General features: G+C 44.0%; 1 protein-coding gene across 6 annotated transcripts in view; it reads right to left on the bottom strand.

Annotated features, from left to right (window-relative positions):
* The window catches only part of SFSWAP (splicing factor SWAP), a 77,594-nt gene that overhangs the window by 1,763 nt on the left and 57,763 nt on the right, over nt 1-18,068 (bottom strand). For 4 of the 6 annotated variants that reach the window (XM_065903941.1, XM_065903939.1, XM_065903943.1 and 1 more), the window contains 4 exons: nt 17,507-17,772; nt 12,755-12,910; nt 11,433-11,558; nt 308-463 (listed from right to left, as the gene is read on the bottom strand). In XM_065903941.1, coding sequence (XP_065760013.1) covers nt 308-463; nt 11,433-11,558; nt 12,755-12,910; nt 17,507-17,772 — 704 coding nt within the window. The other 2 variants (XM_065903940.1, XM_065903944.1) reach the window with 2 other exon arrangements.

Raw genomic sequence — 18,068 nt, 5'->3', positions numbered from 1 at the left:
TGCTGCCACATTACACCTGAGGCAGGTGCTTCCCCAGGACTTGGCGCCCAGGTCTGGGAGGGGAGGCAGCGGCCCCACACCTGCTCCCAGGTTCCCTCCGCCTCACGGCGGGGGTGGGGGGCAGCCCAGGGTGCGGGGTGCAGGAGGCGGCCTAGGTTCTCTGACCTCTGTGTCCACCTTCAGCTCACTCTGAGCCTGAGTGACACACGAGGGTGTGGGAGCAGGGGTCTGGGGGTTTGCCAGCGCGCCCGCCCCTCTCAGCTCCCCTGCGTGGCCCAGAGGTCAGGGGGGGTCAGGGAGGAGCTACCTGGAGCGCTCCTGGCTGGAGCCCCGGCTCTCCACAGGAGAGATGCTGGCCGAGTGGCGGCGCGTGGGCTGCTTGCTCGGGGAGGCTGGCTGAGATCCGGCCTTGGACTTGGTCCGTGACCGTGAGCGTCTCTTCTTCTTCTTCTCGTGGGGGCTCCTGGAAGGAAAGTGGTGTTAGACAAAGGCACAGCGATGGCTCTGAAGGAGTGCTAGGTGTATTCCAGGAGAATTCAGCAACTTCCCCCTTCTATACACATTAACTCTATGTACCTTTAACTTGAAACAGGGATGGGTGTAACAATATAAAAGCCATGTAAGAAGTGAAATGTAGACCACCTTTGAGACACAAGTCCTCAAGTCAGATGCCTGTGGGTTTACAACATGCTCAGCACTTTATCTGCGTTTAAACACCCAAGATAAGCAACTGAGTGCTGCTTATGCCTCCGGTTCATTTATGCTGACTTAATGGGAATCTCCAGCCAGAAATGGAAAATCATTAAAAGCAAGCACTGCGAGCACGAAAGCTCAGTGTGTCCTTCTGGCCGGAGGCGGACAGCCCCCCGGGGCGGCCTGCGCTCCGCTGGTCCCTACAGCCAGTCTCGCTGACCGTGGCCCACATGCTCCGAGTCACCAAGGCCTGCAATTCCACGTCAGAAATGCGCCCCCAGCTCCGTCTCCCCTTTCCAGACCCTTCCCCTGCCCAGAGGAGACGATCCCTGAGCTTCCCGAAGGTCTTGTGCTACATCCTGCCCTGTGACCCTCCTTCCCATGCCCCTAAAACACCTCAAGAAAGAGGGAACATGTGTCGATGGTGAAAGCGTGGAAGTGCAGACGGGCGCTGAGCCCCTCCTCTGGGCTTCTCCTGAAAGACCACCTGTTGCCAGGCCTTGAGAAGCCCACCCCGCACACAGCACAGGGCCTCCGCAGCCTGCCCTCTTGCTGTGACTGAGCATTTCTAGGAGATTCTTTGCAGACATAGGTCACCGTGAATTTCATGAGCCTGATGCTCAAACTGTGCAAGGTGCCAGCTGGAGGGTGGATGACAGGCTCCCAGTGCTGTAGTGACCCGTGCAAATATTTATTGCTCTAAATACGGACACCCCCGGTCACCGCCTGCATAGCTCAGACTCCTTTCGGCTTCTCAGGACTCAGGCAGCCTGCAGCCTCTCCCCAACCTGCAGCCATCCCAGGGTCTGTCCTCACGTCCTCTCACCATTTCACCTGCCACCCGACCTGTCACTCAGCAGGGCATTTCCCTGGTGCCCCATCTGCCTTGGTGGCAGAGTGCGGGGTCCGGGCAGGGCCACCCCGGGCACTTGAGGGGGCTCGTGCTCGGGTCCAGGCCCCGGTTAGGCTCCGGGGGGCCCCTGGCACAGCAGATGGCTGAGCCAGAGAGGCAAGCTGATCTCCCGTCTCGGAGGGCACAGCTTTCTGGCTCTGCCTCAACCACAGCACCAGGGCCTGGCCCCGGGTGGTGACAGCCTGGCGACGTCAGCTGCGGGAAGTGTCTCCCAGCGAGCTAGGCTGTGGGCAGGTGGCCTCTGTGCAGGCCTGGATGAAGAGAAGTGGTCGAGAAAGAAGAGGCTGTTCCTGGGGTGGACGCACAGAGGTGGAAAGTGCATAATACCACAGGCCTACTTCCTATACTGCAGAGGTTTTGTGAATTTTTGTCTGTAAACACATGCCTAGGATTTCAAAGGAAGCAGGGGAAAAAAAAAGAAGTGACTTCAACCCCAAATCTAACTAAGCTCCTGTGGCTGCCGATATGAAATAAAGGTAGGTTAGCAATCCTGACCTGTAAATCACTACAACTTGATCTCATAACAAAACTTTCCAAGTGTTTGCTTAAGGAATTAAGTAATCTAATTATTAATAGTATTATTTTAAATTGAGGTGTGCTTTGCATCCAGCAAAATGCAAAGGTCTGAAGTGCTGTTTGTTGATTCTGGCAAGTTGCACACATGGTGAAACCCAGAAACCTCTCACGATCAGGGGCATTCCATCATCCAGAAGGTTCTTCCACTGATGATCTGCCATCTGCACCCCCTTCCCCTCCCTCACAGGACCCACTGCTCTGATTTCTAGCACATATTAGGTTGGTGCAAAAGTAATGGCGGTTTCGCAATGCTGAACTTTGCTGTTTGACACTGGAATACATTTTAAATAAATGCAGTTTTGTTATATACATCATTTTAACACACATTTCTTGCTTTATGGTTTTTTTTTTTGCTAATGATTTATTACTTGCTGTTTATATTTATTTTAGAAATGATGTGAGATAAACAGCAAATTCAAGTGATTTTCTTATTAGAGTTCAAATGGGTCATAAAGCATCAGAGAAAACTCACAACATTAACAATGCATTTAGCCCAGGAACTGCTAACAAAAGGACAGTGCAGTGGTGGTTCAAGAAGTTTTGCAAAGGAGATGGGAGCCTTGAAGATAAGGAGTGTAGTGGGCGGCCATCGGAAGCTGGCAACGACCAACTGAGAGGATCACTGAAGCTGACCCTCTTACAACTACCCAAGAAGTTGCCAACGGATTCAGCGTCGACCATTCTACAGTTTTCTGGCATTTGAAACAAATTGGAAAGGTGAAAAAGCTTGATAAGTGGGTGCCTCATGAGCTGACTGCAAGTCAAAAGCATTGTCCTTTTGAAGTGTCATCTTCCCTTATTGTACACAACAATGAACCATTTCTCGATCAGATTGTGACATGCCACAAAAAGTGGATTTTATACAAGTGGCGACAACCAGCTCAGTGGCTGGACCAAGAAGAATCTCCAAAGCACTTTTCAAAGCCAAACCTGCACCAAAAAAAGGTCATAGTCACTGTTTAGTGGTCTGCTGCTCGTCTGATCCACTACAGCTTTTTGAATCCTGGTGAAAATCATTACATCTGAGAAGGATGCTCAGCAAATTAATGAGACGCACTGAAAATTGCAACACCTGCATTGGTCAACAGAATGGGCCCAATTCATCCGCACTACACCCAACCACACATTGTGTAACCAACGCTTCAAAAGTTGAACAAATTAGGCTACGAAGTTTTGACTCATTCGCCGTATTCACCTGACCTCTTGCCAAATATTTATCACTTCTTCAAGCATCTCAACAACTTTTTGCAGGGAAAATGCTTCTGCAACCCGCAGGAGGCAGAAACTGCTTTCCAAGAGTTGGTTGAATCCCAGGATTACGGCTGCTCACACGCTTATCGACACTTATTACGTAATACCGGGTTTGCTTATTTCCGGCTATTCCTGTCAGTGTAAAGAGTACCGCATTGTGGTTTTAATCTGCATTTCCCTAACAGATGACTAATGAAGCTAAGCATCTTTTCATATGCTATCTTCACTGGCTATTTAAATATATTCTTTTTCTCATGCACAGTATTTATTAGTTGTTTATTTATCAAGAAAAACTATTCTTTAGCCCAGATATTCATAGTTCATACTTTAGGAACACAGGTTAAGTGACAAACTACCACAGAACTCAACCCAAAGAAATTCTTTTACATTCCAAAACCACTTTGCACTCTGAAAGACACCAGCCTTCCTCATCTCCTCCAGATCTTTTACGGAATCACAATTTGTGTAGGAAACTGCGTATGCCTTCTTTCCTAATTCACCCACAGCACACTTAAGAGAAAAACTCAACTCCCAGGCACACAGTAAATGCTCCAGCAATATGAAGTCGCAGATGCTTGACCAGAAGGCTGTGCATCCAAGCGCTCATCAGAGAACTGGAAGCCATGGTAGTTTTTCTCCTTGACAGCTCAACAACAATGTCCTTCCAGACTGATGGAGACGAGGACCTTAAGTATGTTCTGTCATGAAACATCTTTTCCAGCAGTCTGCCCCTTTTCTATGGGGTTGTCTTTTTGGTATTGACACAGGCCTTTGTCAAAGATACACACTGCAAATATTTCTCCCCATCTGGGGCCTGTCAATGCAGTTTCTTAACTGTGCCTTTTGAATGAAATTTTTAATTTCAATGAAGTCAAATTTATAACCTTTTCCTCTTATGGTGGAATTTTCTATATCCTCAAGATTCTCTGTCACTTCATTAAACGTATTCTTTTTTTCTTAAAAAAAAAAAAAAGAATGGTTTCAGTTTTCACATTTAGGTCTGTGATACATCTTCAGTTAAACTTGGTATATGGGGTACAGGTCACTGTTCTTCCATTTTGATATCCAGTTATTCAAGCAAATTTTGTTGAAAAGACTTTCCTCATTGTAATGTTTTGGCTCTTTACCTCTTAAAGGTGTACAGTACATACTGTCTGATTGATGAAGCTTTCTAGTAAGTCTTGAATTAGTAGTAAAACTCTTCCAATTTAGCTTTCAAAGTTTTTTTCTTTTTTTTTTTAATTTCCTTTTTGTTTTTGGCTGCGCTGGGTCTTTGTTGCTACATGCGGCTTTTCCCTACATGCGGCGAAGGGGCTGCTCTCTAGTTGAGGAGCAGGCTGTGGCTTCTCTTGTTGCGGAGCACGGGCTCCAGGGCGTGAGCTTCAGCAGTTGTGGCTCGTGCGGTTAGTGGCTCTGTGGCACGTGGGATCTTCCTGGACCAGGGATTGAACCCGTGACTCTGGCAATGGCAGCAGGATTCTCAACCACTGGACCACCAGGGAAGTCCTCAAGGTTTTTCAGACTGCTAGTCAGTTTGCCAACACCTACAAGAAGCCCATGAGAGTTTTGATCGGGACTGTATTGGATCTACAGATCAATTTGTGGAGAAGAGCGTCTGACTGATACCGAGCCTTCCAATCCATGAATATGGACTTTCTCTCCATTTCTTTAAGTTTCCTAAACATTTTCTCTGAGATGGTTTATGGTTTTCATTGTAAAGAGATTTTACACATTTCCTTACATTAATCCATAAGTAGTTTGCTTTTCTGATACTGTTATGGATGGTATTGCTTTTAACTTCATTTTTAAATTGTTTCATGCTAGCATACAGAAATAAGAGGTTCCTTAAGATTTTACATAGCTATGTAAGAAGACACAGCTTTACGTTTTCCTCTGCAATCTGTGTGCCTTCTGTTTCTTTTTCTTGCCTCACTGTCGTGGCTTCTATCACACAGCAGACACCCTGGCCTTGTCTCTAATCTCAGGGGAAGGCACTAGGACGTGTGATGTTAGCTGCAGGTTTCTCAAAGATGCCCTTCAGGAATTCCCTGGTGGCCCAGTGGTTAGGACACCACCTTTTCACTGCCGAGGGCCAGGGTTCAATCCCTGGTAAGGGAACAAGGTTCCCGAAAGCTGCTGGGTGCAGCAAAAAATAAAATTGGATGGAAAAGATTTCTTTCTATTCCTGCTTTTGCCAAAAATATCCCCCCCCCCCCATTTTTCTTTTTAATGAATGGGTGATCAATTGTGTCAAATACTTTTTTCTGCATCTATTGAGATATTATATGATTTTCTTCATTTATTTTGTCAACAATGTGAATTACGACGACTGGTTTTTGAATGTTAAAGAACTCTGCACTTCTGAGGCAAATTCCATTTGTCCTGATGTATTAGTGTTATCCTTCTAGTAAACTGCTACACTAAAATCAGCTAACATTTTGTTAAGAATTTTTGCACTTAACTTTCCTGAGAATATTAGTTCATGACTACATCTACACCCCCTGACAAAACACATTCCATACCACACAGATGTGCACACATCTGCCCATCTGCTTCAGGGTGGTCTCATGAAGTGTTCTCTCTTCTATTTCCTTTGAAGTGTCTACAAAACTGGTGTTCTCCTCTTTCTTGAGTGTTTGTTAGACTCTACTGATAAAAGTCATCTGGGCCTGAGCTTTGTGGAAAGTTTTAAATTATAAATTAAATTCCTTTAGCAGACATGAGGCTATTCAGACTTTCCACTTCTTCTGTTGTCTGTTTGCAGTTTGTTTCTTTCAAGGAAATTTGTCCATTTCACCGAAATTGTTAAGTTTATTGGCAAGGTATTTATTTCCTTATTCTTTTAATATCTATTGGGTCTTTCATTCTTGATCAATCTAAAAACACATTAACCAATCAAAAAAACCATTTTCAAAGAACCATCATTTGGTTTTACTATTTTCCTGTGTGAGTCTGTTTTCTGTTCTGTTTTGTTGATTTCTGATCTTACTTTTACTATTTCCTTGCTTCTACTTCCTTTTGGTTTAATTTGATCTTCTTTTTTCTAGCTTAAGATAGAAGATTAGATCACAGTTTTTAGACTTTGCTCTTTTTTTTAATATAAACACTTAAAGCTAGTAACTTCTTTCTGAGCACAATTGCACCCCACAGACTTGAGTGTTACATTTTCATTATTATTCATTTCAAACTATTTTCTGCTTTCTCTTGTGATTTCTTTTTGACCTATGGGTAATTTTCAAATATGTTAATTTTCAAATATTTGGGATCTTTCCCGATATCCTTTAACAGATTTTTATACTTAAGAGTTGGCCCTCCTAGGTGGTGCTAGTAGTAAGGAACCTGCCTGCCAACGCAGGGACATAAAGAGACTCAGGTTCGATCCCTGGGCTGGGAAGATCCCCTGAAGGAGGACATGGAAACCCAATCCAGTATTCTTGGCTGGAGAATCCCACAGACAGAGGAGCCTGGCGGGCTGTAGTCCGTGGGGTTGCACAGAGTCGGACATGACTGAGCACCTTAGCATGCACGCACACTTAGTCATGTGGTAGGAAGACACACACTGTGTTATCTGAACCTCTTGTTATCTGAATGTGCTGGCACTAATTCAGTGGTACAGAGAACGGTCTAGCTTGGTGACTGACCCACACACACGTCATGAGAGCGCACACGCTTCAGTGCAGGGCATAGTATTTAGCTGGTTAATGGTGCTGTTTACATTTGCTGCATCTGTACTGTTATACTGCCTGCCTTTTTTCCCCTTAACTCTTTCAGTTTCTGTTTCAAGTATTTTAAAGCTTTTATTCAATGCTCACATTTAAAACATTATGTGCTCATGAAGAACTGATCCCTTCATCATTTTGAAAAGGCCTTCTTTATTTCTAGCACCATTGCTTCAAGTCTATGTGTTCTCCTATTAAAACAGCCATATCACCTTTCTTATTAGCCCTGTATGGTGTATCTTTTTTCAGTCTTTTAGATATCAAAGTATTTGTGCATTTAAAGTGTCTCTTATAAGCAGCTTAGTATTAGGTTTTGCACTTAAATGTAGTCTAAATTTCTGCCTTTTAACTAGAGCTTTTAGTCTACTTATATTTAATGTAATCATTTGTACAGATGGTGTTAACAATCCCTTTTGCCTTCTAGTTGTCTATTTGTTCTTTTCCCTTCCCCTCCCCACTTTTCTGCTTTCTTTTGCATTAATAAAGCATTTTTAATGTTCTCTTTAACAGTCTCTATTAGATTTTTAGCCTTTCTTAATTGGTTGCTCTAGGGAATATGCAACCTTTGACAGTCATAGTCTACAATGAATTAATAACACTTCAAGTATGATGTAAGAACCATAGAATAGCAGTATATTCCTGTTCACTCACTTGATAAACATTCACTGATATGCTCAGTGCAGTGCTGAGCTGTAGGAATTCAATGCTAACCACCCCTTCCCCAGTCAATCACTAACTATTTACTGTCATAAAGTAACTGGGACTTCCTGTTGGAGTATATGGTAATATGATTTGGCTAAACATTTTCATGAATTTTACTTCATAAAAAATACTCACTCTGTCCAGATTTAGATTTCTAAACACTCACTAAAAGGAACCATGATTCCTAGGAGAAATGACTGACCCCAGGTCCGAGATAGGGGAAGCACCAGCTAAATCTAGAGTATCTTGGGCCAAAAGTGACAAAGTGCTCAAGGAACAGTGGGGCCAAATGTGAGACAATGTCACCATCAAATGGAATATAACGACAAGGGATTATCATACAACCAATATAAAACAAATTCCCCAAACCCAAAATCCACAGTGATAATAAACAAAGGTGGGGTGTCTAGAGAAGAAATGAGGAGAAAGCTGCTGGCAACAGACATTCACACTGTACAGTGCCACCCACAGATTACCTGCCAGTTCAAAGAGAAAAAGATACAAAGCAAGTGCAACCTTAACCAAGTGATCAAACTCAGAGCCACTGGTAACGGGACAAAGGGGCACTTGAGCATCTGTGTGACACCATGGGAAGTTACACGGCATCATTTATATAGTGCACAGTATTCTTGCCTCAGATACTTAACAGCACCACAGCCAAGAAGACAAAGTAAGACAAGCCCAGAGTGTGGAGTCTTCAATGCCCTGGACTGGCCTGGACTTGTGTAAGTCATGAAATACACACACAGAAAGGTGGGAAGGAGGGAGAGGAAGAGAGAGGAAAGCAAATGTGGGAAAAATGTTAACAGTGAATCGAGCTACAAGCTACATGCAGATGGATGTTCACTGTACTATTTCTAAGTAAATTCAAAACTTTCTAGTAAGTTAAAATTTTTCCAAAAAAAGAAGTCAGCGAAAGAAGCATTCAATGATCAGCTTGTAGGAATGATCCTTCAAGTGTCTCTGAGGAGACACTTTCCCCTCAGTTGGGGGACCTGATGGGATTAGTCACCCTGACTTGGTGCACAATCAGTTACCTGCTGTTGTGCTGAAGCAGAGATCTCCATCGCCGCCCCAGCAGCTAGTCTGAGTAGGACAGAGGGAACAGCCTGACTGTTGGGTTGATACAACTTGTCCGCTAAAAAAACATATTCTGGACCTAGAGACAACTCTAGGCTTGTCATAGCTTTTCTTCTAAGGAGCAAGTGTCTTTTAATTTCATGGCTGCAGTCACCATCTGCAGTGATTCTGGAGCCCAAGAAAAGAGTCTGCCACTGTTTCCTTTGTTTCCCCATCTATTTGCCATGAGGTGCTGACCAACATAGACAGCGCATTAAAAAGCAGAGACATTACTTTGCTGACAAAGGTCTGTCTAGTCAAAGCTATGGTTTTTCCAGTGGTCATGTATGGGTGTGAGAGTTGGACTATAAAGAAAGCGGAGTGCTGAAAAATTGATGCTTTTGAACTGTGGTGTTGGAGAAGACTCTTGAGAGTCCCTTGGACTGCAAGGAGATCCAACCAGTCCATCCTAAAGGAGATCAGTCCTGAATATTCACTGGAAAGATTGATGCTGAAGCTCCAATACTTTGGCCACCTGATGCAAAGAACTGACTCATTGGAAAAGACCCTGATGCTGGGAAAGACTGAAGACAGAAGAAGGGGACGACAGAGGATGAGATGGTTGGATCGCATCACTGACTCCATGGACATGAATTTTAGCAAGGTCCAGGAGTTGGTGATGGACAGGGAAGCCCTATGTGCTACAGTTCATGGGGTTGCAACGAGTCAGACATGACTGAGTGACTGAAGTGAACTGAGAGATAACTGAGTTTATAATCACCACCATGAAATCGACCAGTAATCATGCACATGTTCAACTCTTCTGGGTTCCCCCTGAATCCACCACTGCCCACAACCCCTCAGAGTCAGTCACAGGCTTAATCCCATCCACCAGGGCAGGGCAGCTGGGCCCTGCAGTGGGTTGAATCTTAACTTCTTTTGTCTGACTTAAAGTTAAAATGATAACACAAGCTCTGATGAATCCTAATATAATTACCATAGTCTCAAGTGATAGCTCTTTTAATGCAAGGGCTAATTTGAGGGTAAAGCAAGAACTCTTCTGTTAGGAGAGATTTTCGGCTACAAGGAATTAATTTTAGACCATGCCCTTTACATATACCAAGGGTGATGATAAATTTCAAATGTCAATTACTTGCATAAGGAATAATTTTTAAAATGGACTTCACTTTTCATCATGTTATCCTGGAACAGTCACGTATGCTTAGTGACGGATTTCTAAGGCACAAAATGAAATTTATAAACAGACAGTATAAGTCTGTACATGAAGCCTTTGCTGAAATATATTAGCTTCACAGCTCCTTTCTGATTTTTCTGTTTTAAGAAAATGAGATGACATTTTATCATTTAATGAAACAATCACATAACTAGTCAGACTGCAGGAACATTATTTGGCTGGCAATGCCTTTTAGAACTCTTCCTGTTAAGGGCAGTGCTGATGGAGGGGCCTCTCTGAGGCAGGTTTGGGTGATGACTGGATTCATTTGCCCAAGAACGGCAGACATCTGAAATTCAGATCTGTCCTCTGGAAGGCTCCAGAAGGTTCTGGAACTCTGGACGTCCTGCACACACACACACTGAGCAGCACAGCCTCATGAAATCTGAGACTATGATGGGCAACAATGGCATCCTGCCTGTTTCTGGATGCCTCAGTCACCAGGACAGCAACACTCCTGTCCACCTACAATAGCTGGGACCTGCTTAACTCCAGAGCCAGGGCACAAACAACAAGCCTCACTTCTGGGGCAAATGGAAATACAGAAGCCAAGTGACTCAGGTGGCATCACCCACACTGGACGGGATGGCCTCCAGATGGCAACGCTCAGCTGAGGGAAATGCCCACTGGTCCACCAGCCACCGGCCCTGCTCCTGGCTTGGGTTCTGGGTCTTCTCAAGTCAGTGGCGGTGCCGGGGCCTCTGGTGGCAGAGGTCAGCCCTGGAGCTCTCTCCCTGGGAGTGTGAGTGGAGGCCCTGGCTTGCTGAGTGTTAGAGGCCCAGGCCAGGGGTGGCCGTGATGTGGGAACCTGGCGCCCTCACCCTCCTCAACAGACAGGTGTGTCCTAGTGGTCAAGGGGTCAGAGGACGGACCCTATCCCTGCTCTCAGGCTCACTCCTGGGAGCCGAAGCTGGGGCCTGGCCACCTGAGCAGCAGGGACCCACTTGAGACTTCAACTTCTGATTTTCCTTGTCACTCATCCCTACCATCCTTTCCCTTCTCTACAGGTAGAGGATGAGGTGCTGTGTGTGGGGGGTCCAGAGGGGCAGCTAGACATGGGGAAAATGGAGGCCCCACGACCCACTGCAAAGACAGACGGTCCCTGGCTCTAGCACAGCAAGTTCCCCTCTGCCTGTGAGAGCTCCAGAGCAGTGGAAACGCTGCCAGGACGGCTCAGGATCAGCCAAAGTAGCTGCTCCCCTGGTTCCCGACAGCTCTGTGCTGGGGATGCGGAAGCCCCACCTCCCAGGGCAGGTCCCATGTCCGCGAAAGCTTGGTCACCTACCTGGACCGGGTCCGCTTCCTGCTGACTCCAGGGCTGTTGCTCATCCGGTAGGCGGTGGGGACGCTCCTGTCCTCCCGCCGTCTCTCGGGGGAGTGCGCTCGTCTCCGAGGGGACCGGGACCGGGACCTGGGCAGAGGAAGGCAGGCGTTTCAGTCCTCTGTGTGTGGCAGCAGGGGAGCACCTCCACCACTGAGGTGGCGGCCAGCCCTGACCTGTCCTCTGAGGCCCGCCCCCAGCCTCCCTACTCTGCTGACCCAGAACGGGATCCAGGCTCAGAGGCAGAGCGCCTGTCATGCCAGTGTTAAGCTTCTAACCGGGCACAACTCAAGCTGAGGCTGCAGCCACGCGCTGTTGGCCAGCAGCGGCCAGCTCCCTGAGCGGGCGTCTCCCTGCGTGTCTTGGTGGACGGGGCCTGCTGCTGCTTTTCCTCCCTCTTGCCTTTGCCCTAAAAATGTTCAGCTCACTGATATTTCTATCAAAATTAGGGAAGGAAAGACACTGAGATGCTAGTGAGTTTTTCTACTTGCTCTGAATACTGGCAAGAGGAAGAAACTAAACAGAATAAAGTTAGAAGGTGACTTGGAAATTTCTCTTGTATGCATTCATCTTATGGGCGCTTAGCATGAAGAACGGGCTGTAAGCCCGCTGGCAGGAAGCCTAAACCTTCAATCCAATTCAGACCATGCCATTCCTGTGAAAATTTCAGCTAAATCATTAGTTTCTGAGATTTCTAATGTTTTACTCTTCCCTTTCCTGTGCCTGAAAAAGGACTATTCTATTCATGCAGTGTCCCACAGACACCAGCACACAGAATTCCAACTCCAGACCCTCACCTGTGGGGTCAGGTCCTTAAGAAGAGACCTTTAATAATGGGTTTAGGACTCTTTTGGGAAATCTGAAATAACCAGATATCTGAGCGAAAAAAAAGAGAAAAAAACAACAACCCCAAAACAATTTATTTCTGTTCTGTTTCTATGACAACACAGTCAAAACCAATGTAAAGAGGAGATGTTTTGATTTTTGTCATCTAAAAAAATTCTACACTGAATCATTCCAGTTACAACCAAACCTCCCAAACAACACACATGGTTGTTGCAAAGATCAGCCTGTAATCACATTCCACCCTCTGTGTCATGGAGAAAACCCTGAGTCATTCCTGAAAAAACACCACAACCACAGAATGAACCTGCTCTGGGATCAACTCCCCTGGACTCTGGGGCTCCTCCCACACAACTGCTTCTCAGCTTATACAACGGTTTTGATTTTCCAGACCTTTCCTAAGATTTAAGTAAGAGATTACAAAGGTGAGGTCAGTCAGACACCTTGACATTTTACCAGGTTTCCCCTCAAAAGAGCTCCAGGAGTCAAATCTGCTCGTGGTCGAAGCTGCCTGATAACTGTCCCGCTCTGCTGCTGCTGCCACTGCCGAGCTGCTCTGACAAGTCTCCGCGCTCAGCGTCCCTGGGGAGGCTGTGGGTCTGTGATATGGAGGTACATACTTCACATTCAGAATAAAATGTGCTGAGCTGGGCAGTACTAGAACCCTGAAAAAAGGGCTCTGCTTAATCAAAACTATAGCACCTATGGAACGCTCAGACGCAGAATTCTACAATAAACTCAATAATCAGGACAATGGATTAGTTTTTAATGTCTGCAAATTTGTAACTTTGAAATACAATACCATTTAGCAGTGGCTATGAGTATTAGATTTCTTTAAAGTGAAGTGGCTGTTACCAGTAGATTTCAAGTCATCTGGGAAAAAAGCCCAACTCAGAATTAAGGGCCGTGAGCTATGCCAGATAATACTTGGGTTTTATTATGATTAAAGAAGCTCTAATGCTTTTATTCTATTAAGTAGGCTCTTAATATTGTTACCACGACACAGTGCAAGAAACAGGAATTCCATTCTTTACGTAAATCATCTGTATAACGTGACCAGAGGCCTTATGGAGACGAAATAGTTTGAATTCAAAAAACTTCAAGCATGATGCAACTTGGATATTTTTTTCTTAAATAATCATAATGGTTTGCTGTCGAATAAAAGCATAAGGAAATCTTTTGTCTGAATGATGAGATATTTATAAATAGCTTCTTCTACCAGCGTTTAACCACTTCTGTGACCCACTTCTTCACTCCTGTTACTTGACTACTCACAGGTCCTCGTGGAACCGAACAAGTGTCACTGGTACCCTGGCAGCAAGGATCTGGTACCAACTGGCTTGAACAACCAAGAAGATCCCAGGTTTTAGTCCTTTTCACTTTTGAACTGTGGATCCAACCTCACTCACAAATCCCTCCTCCTCTCCCGAGGGGCCAGTGTCTCCCACAGCTTTTCTCCCCAACACTATTATCAATGGCTGTGGCTCTGTCTGGGAAACCAGCACGTGAGCTGTCTCCTCGTGGGAACATCAGTGCCCCACGTTCCTTTAAAGATCAGGATCAGGAGATAAACCTCTCACTCACTGACTAGGTATGTAGTTTATCAGCGGGAAGAAGTAAGGAATTACAAATTTCAAACTGAAATATGACCCCAATTTTGCCCACCTGAGTTCTTTTTGAACATTAAATATAACTGTTATAAAAGCCACATTAACCTCCAGCCTCTCCTTGAGTGAAAAGCCCCGAGGGAACTTTACTTCAGGAAGTGACACAAGGGCCCATTATCCTCCACAGAGAGCACCCCAAAACGTGGGGGTGCAGAGTTCTACCTAGAAACCCCCTTAGACACAAACTAACCAATGAAATGACACCACAGGCGATCTTATTAAAAGCTTTACAAATAAACTGAATTTCAAGCTTCAGTCTCATTGAGTTTAGTTTTAAAATACCTAAACTGTTAAAACTGGATTTTAATTTTAGGCAGTAAATTGCATGAGTACATCTTTATCCCATTAAGATATAAAACCTAATGCGATATAAAAGCAGAAAACAACAGAGAAAGAAGTCTTATACTTTAATCAATGTTGATTTAAAAGACACTAAATACTGCCTTGCGGTAATCATTGTGCTTTCTGAGAAGCAACAGACTGATTTCCAAAACTAAAGATTTTTCTATGACTAATTCAACCTTTGGAGAGCCAGAGTCACCAATAATTTTGACATATTTGATAAATGGGACTTCAACCACACAAGCATTAATATATTAACATAAAAATTACTTATGATAGTAAAGCTTTTTAATCTTAAATTTCTACATTTTACATAGGATTTTAGTAATTTAATATACAAAAGAAAATATATTTCAACTGTAGCATCCTACCCCAAGAAGAAATATTAACAAAAGTCATTTTACTTGAAGCTGGCAGTAGTCTTTTTAAAACAATCGATTAAATTGTGTCAGGCCCAAGAAACAAGTCTGATATATCCTATGTAGACATTATGTCTGTAATGGGTTATTCTATCTGAAAAGACAGTTAAAGAAATAATTAAGATTATTTATCATTATCATTAGCAACTTCAATATTTTGGTTAAAATTTAATTTTTTTCTTTTACATTTCAAACAATTCATATTACCAAGAACACCAACCTCTCTCATTTCATAAGTGCTGCATTCAAAATTCAGTTGGGTCCCTAGAAATTATTAATGTGAGCTTGGATTAAGAAAGCAGGTCTATAACCAGCTTAGAAAAAGATAGTTTTATCAAATAAAACTCACTCTTCTCAGACATAAGAGCTGAGGCAGGATCCTACCTGGTGAAGGTAACTTCCTGACTTATGTCCCTGGGACCCAGAGACCAACCACAGGACAGCTGGTCTCCTCCATACATCCAGCCAGACCTGCAACCCACTTCAGCGCCCTGAGCTCAGAGGTGGTCTGATTTCAAGGAGCATCGCTGTCACATACAAGCTTTCAAGGCAAAACTTCCTGGACAAATACTTTGAAGGTTTTGTCTTAAAAAAACAATTTATAATAAAGTTGCACTTTGCCTTGATACTTTAAGCTGTAAAATCAAACACTCAAGATCTGACTTATTTAGTGAACTTAAGTCATCTGATTTAACTAAAATTAACTAAAAGTATCACATAGCTACTACTGTGTGTGTGTGTGTCTTAGTTGCTTAGTTATGTCGGACTCTTTGGGACCCCATGGACTATAGCCTGTCAGGCTCTTTTGTCAATGGAATTCTCCAGGCAAGAATACTAGACTGGGTTGCCATTTCCTTCTCCATAGATATTACTGAGAATTTTTTAAAAGTTTGAGAATTATGAAAATACTCAGCTCTCTTTACACATAAAATACTCTGTTGTTTAAATTAAGGTAAAATTGTCAGCCTGCCATCACAGAACTCATATTAACAATTTTTTAATCTTAATTCTTCTTTAACTGAAAATATACACTAAGGATTAGGATTTTGCTTCTTGCACTTGTCAGCACTGAATATATGAAAACAATATAAAATACACTTGTACATAAAATATGTAAGTCTATTCTAAAATAAAAGCTATTTAAAAAAAAAATACTAACATGATATACATAATGACTTACTCTACTATTGATAGTCAATAAAAACCACAGAAATCCTAGAAAGGTGAAATTCCAAGTGTTTCATGAACACTTCTAGTTCTGAACAGACCAACCTGGGGAAAAGTCTGTGGCCATTATGTCTGACCAGATGGGTTCACATAAGAATTAGACACCTGCACCTACTGTTTGTACCAAGCATGAACCATGAAAACCAACTTATTTCTTACATAAGAAGTGATCTAAGGAGCCCTGAGCATTATCAGGCCCTCAGAACCGGATTTAGGAGTAGATTATACTTTCTTCTCTTTGAGCTCTGAAATAAATGAAATCTAGGAAGGATTTTACTGGGTATGGTTATTATTCATGGGGCTTGTACAGGCCTATTTATTTACTCCCACTATAACATAAGAAATTTTCTCAAATAAGAAATCGTAGTTTTGATATATACATACAAGTTCCTCGGGACTTTCAAAAATTGGAAATATGTCAGCAAAGTTGTTCATTTAATTGAACAACAATGTGTGTGTGTGTGAGAGAGAGGGAGAGACAAGGGACAGACCTTCTAAAGAACTAGCAAAAATGCAGAGCCGAAGATCAAATTTATTTATTATGGAGGTAAACCTAATTTCATTGCAGACAAGAGCAAATACTTATCAAGCCTTGAAGATCTGGTCTAGGTAAAAATTGGGAAGCATGTTGTTTTAGGGTATATTCAAGAAAAGCTAATGTGCATACAAGTACTGTTTTTTAAAACATAAAAAATAAAAAGTATAGGGCCATCTGCATTTTTCCCATGGAAAGGAAAGAAAACATCAATTGTAGAAGAAGTAGATTAGTACAAGTGCTGTACTAGAGAAACTAAGTCCAACTGACATTCAATAAGAAATCAGAAGGCATGAGGTAAGTTTTTAAACTAGAAACTTGCTTTTCTGAACCTCCTGCAAGTCAGATGCTTTAAAAATCAGAGAAGTACCTGCTTCACTGAGCACTAAATTTTGTGATCCTTACAGGTTTTCGTGTTTATTATTTCTGTTGCATAAAACCTTAAGCTGCTTCCTCAAAAGCTGGCTCCTAGAAGGTGGCTTTTGGTTGAACAGTGACTGTTAGTGGGAGGTTGGAGAAGATTAATTGAGAAAACAGATCTGTGCCGCTGTGTTTCCTCCTTCACGGGCACTTGCAGGTGCTGTGCCAGTGAAGCTGAACACAGCCACAGTGCACATGTCTCTTGTTTTGGCAGATACACATTCTAAAGGAATTAGCCTGGGAAAGTCGACTCATTCACCAAACAAAACACCCCCAACCCTGTGAATTTTCCACACATTTTCAGCAAATACGCTAGGCTTGCTTCCAAGACCTGTTAAAAATTTAAATACATCTCTTTTGAGAAAAACCTGGCAGTAGTTGATGAATTTTGGAAAGTCAGGTTAAAAAATATTTGAAAAGATATGAGATTGCAGGACGCATCTCTGCGTAAAGGCACGCAGGTGTGTGGGTCTGCGCTTGCAGCGAGCCGGGGGAGGGGAGCTCCGCGCCCCCTGCTGGTGAGCAGGAGCAGCGGGATCCGCCCCGCACCCCACGCCCGGCCGCGCGGCCGCCCTGCACACTCACCTCGAGCGCCGCGCCGTCCGGTAGGCACTGGGAAGACAATGCTTTGCTTTTGAGTGGGACCTAGACCTGGACTTGGACGAAGAATGGTACTTGGGAGACCGCGATCTTGTTCGAGACCGTTTTTTGTGCTTTTTCTTTTTCCTCTCTCTCTCTTCTTCTCTCGGCGGGTCTTTGCTTCGGCTCGAGCGCCCTTCTGGAGGCTTCACGTCTAAAGTTGGCAGAGGTCTGCCTCCAGCCAGTAGAGGACAGGGCACGGAACCAGCCTCCTGGAAACAGAAGCACACGTCCGGATTTCAGCAAGGAAGATATGCTGCTTCAAAATGTGTGTTTATAAGATTCCGACTTTGGCGCTCTCTCATCTGTTAGAGCAGCCCATGCCTCCGTCTGTGGCTCTAAATCTACCCCCGGCATCTCTGGGAGAATGATGGCTCCTCAGAGGCCAAGAGCACGAATGCCTACCTCTCATGGCCGAGCCTTCCTGTGCAGGGTCCCGTCCCCAGCCTGCCAGGCTCTGGAGGCTGGATCTGAGAAAAGAAACGCGGCACATGGAGGGCTGTGTTAG

This window comes from Muntiacus reevesi, chromosome 13 (assembly GCF_963930625.1).
Source record: "Muntiacus reevesi chromosome 13, mMunRee1.1, whole genome shotgun sequence".
Lineage (NCBI taxonomy): Eukaryota > Metazoa > Chordata > Mammalia > Artiodactyla > Cervidae > Muntiacus > Muntiacus reevesi.
The sequence above is the reverse complement of the archived record's forward strand: the minus strand, read 5'-3'. Positions and strand labels throughout refer to the sequence as shown.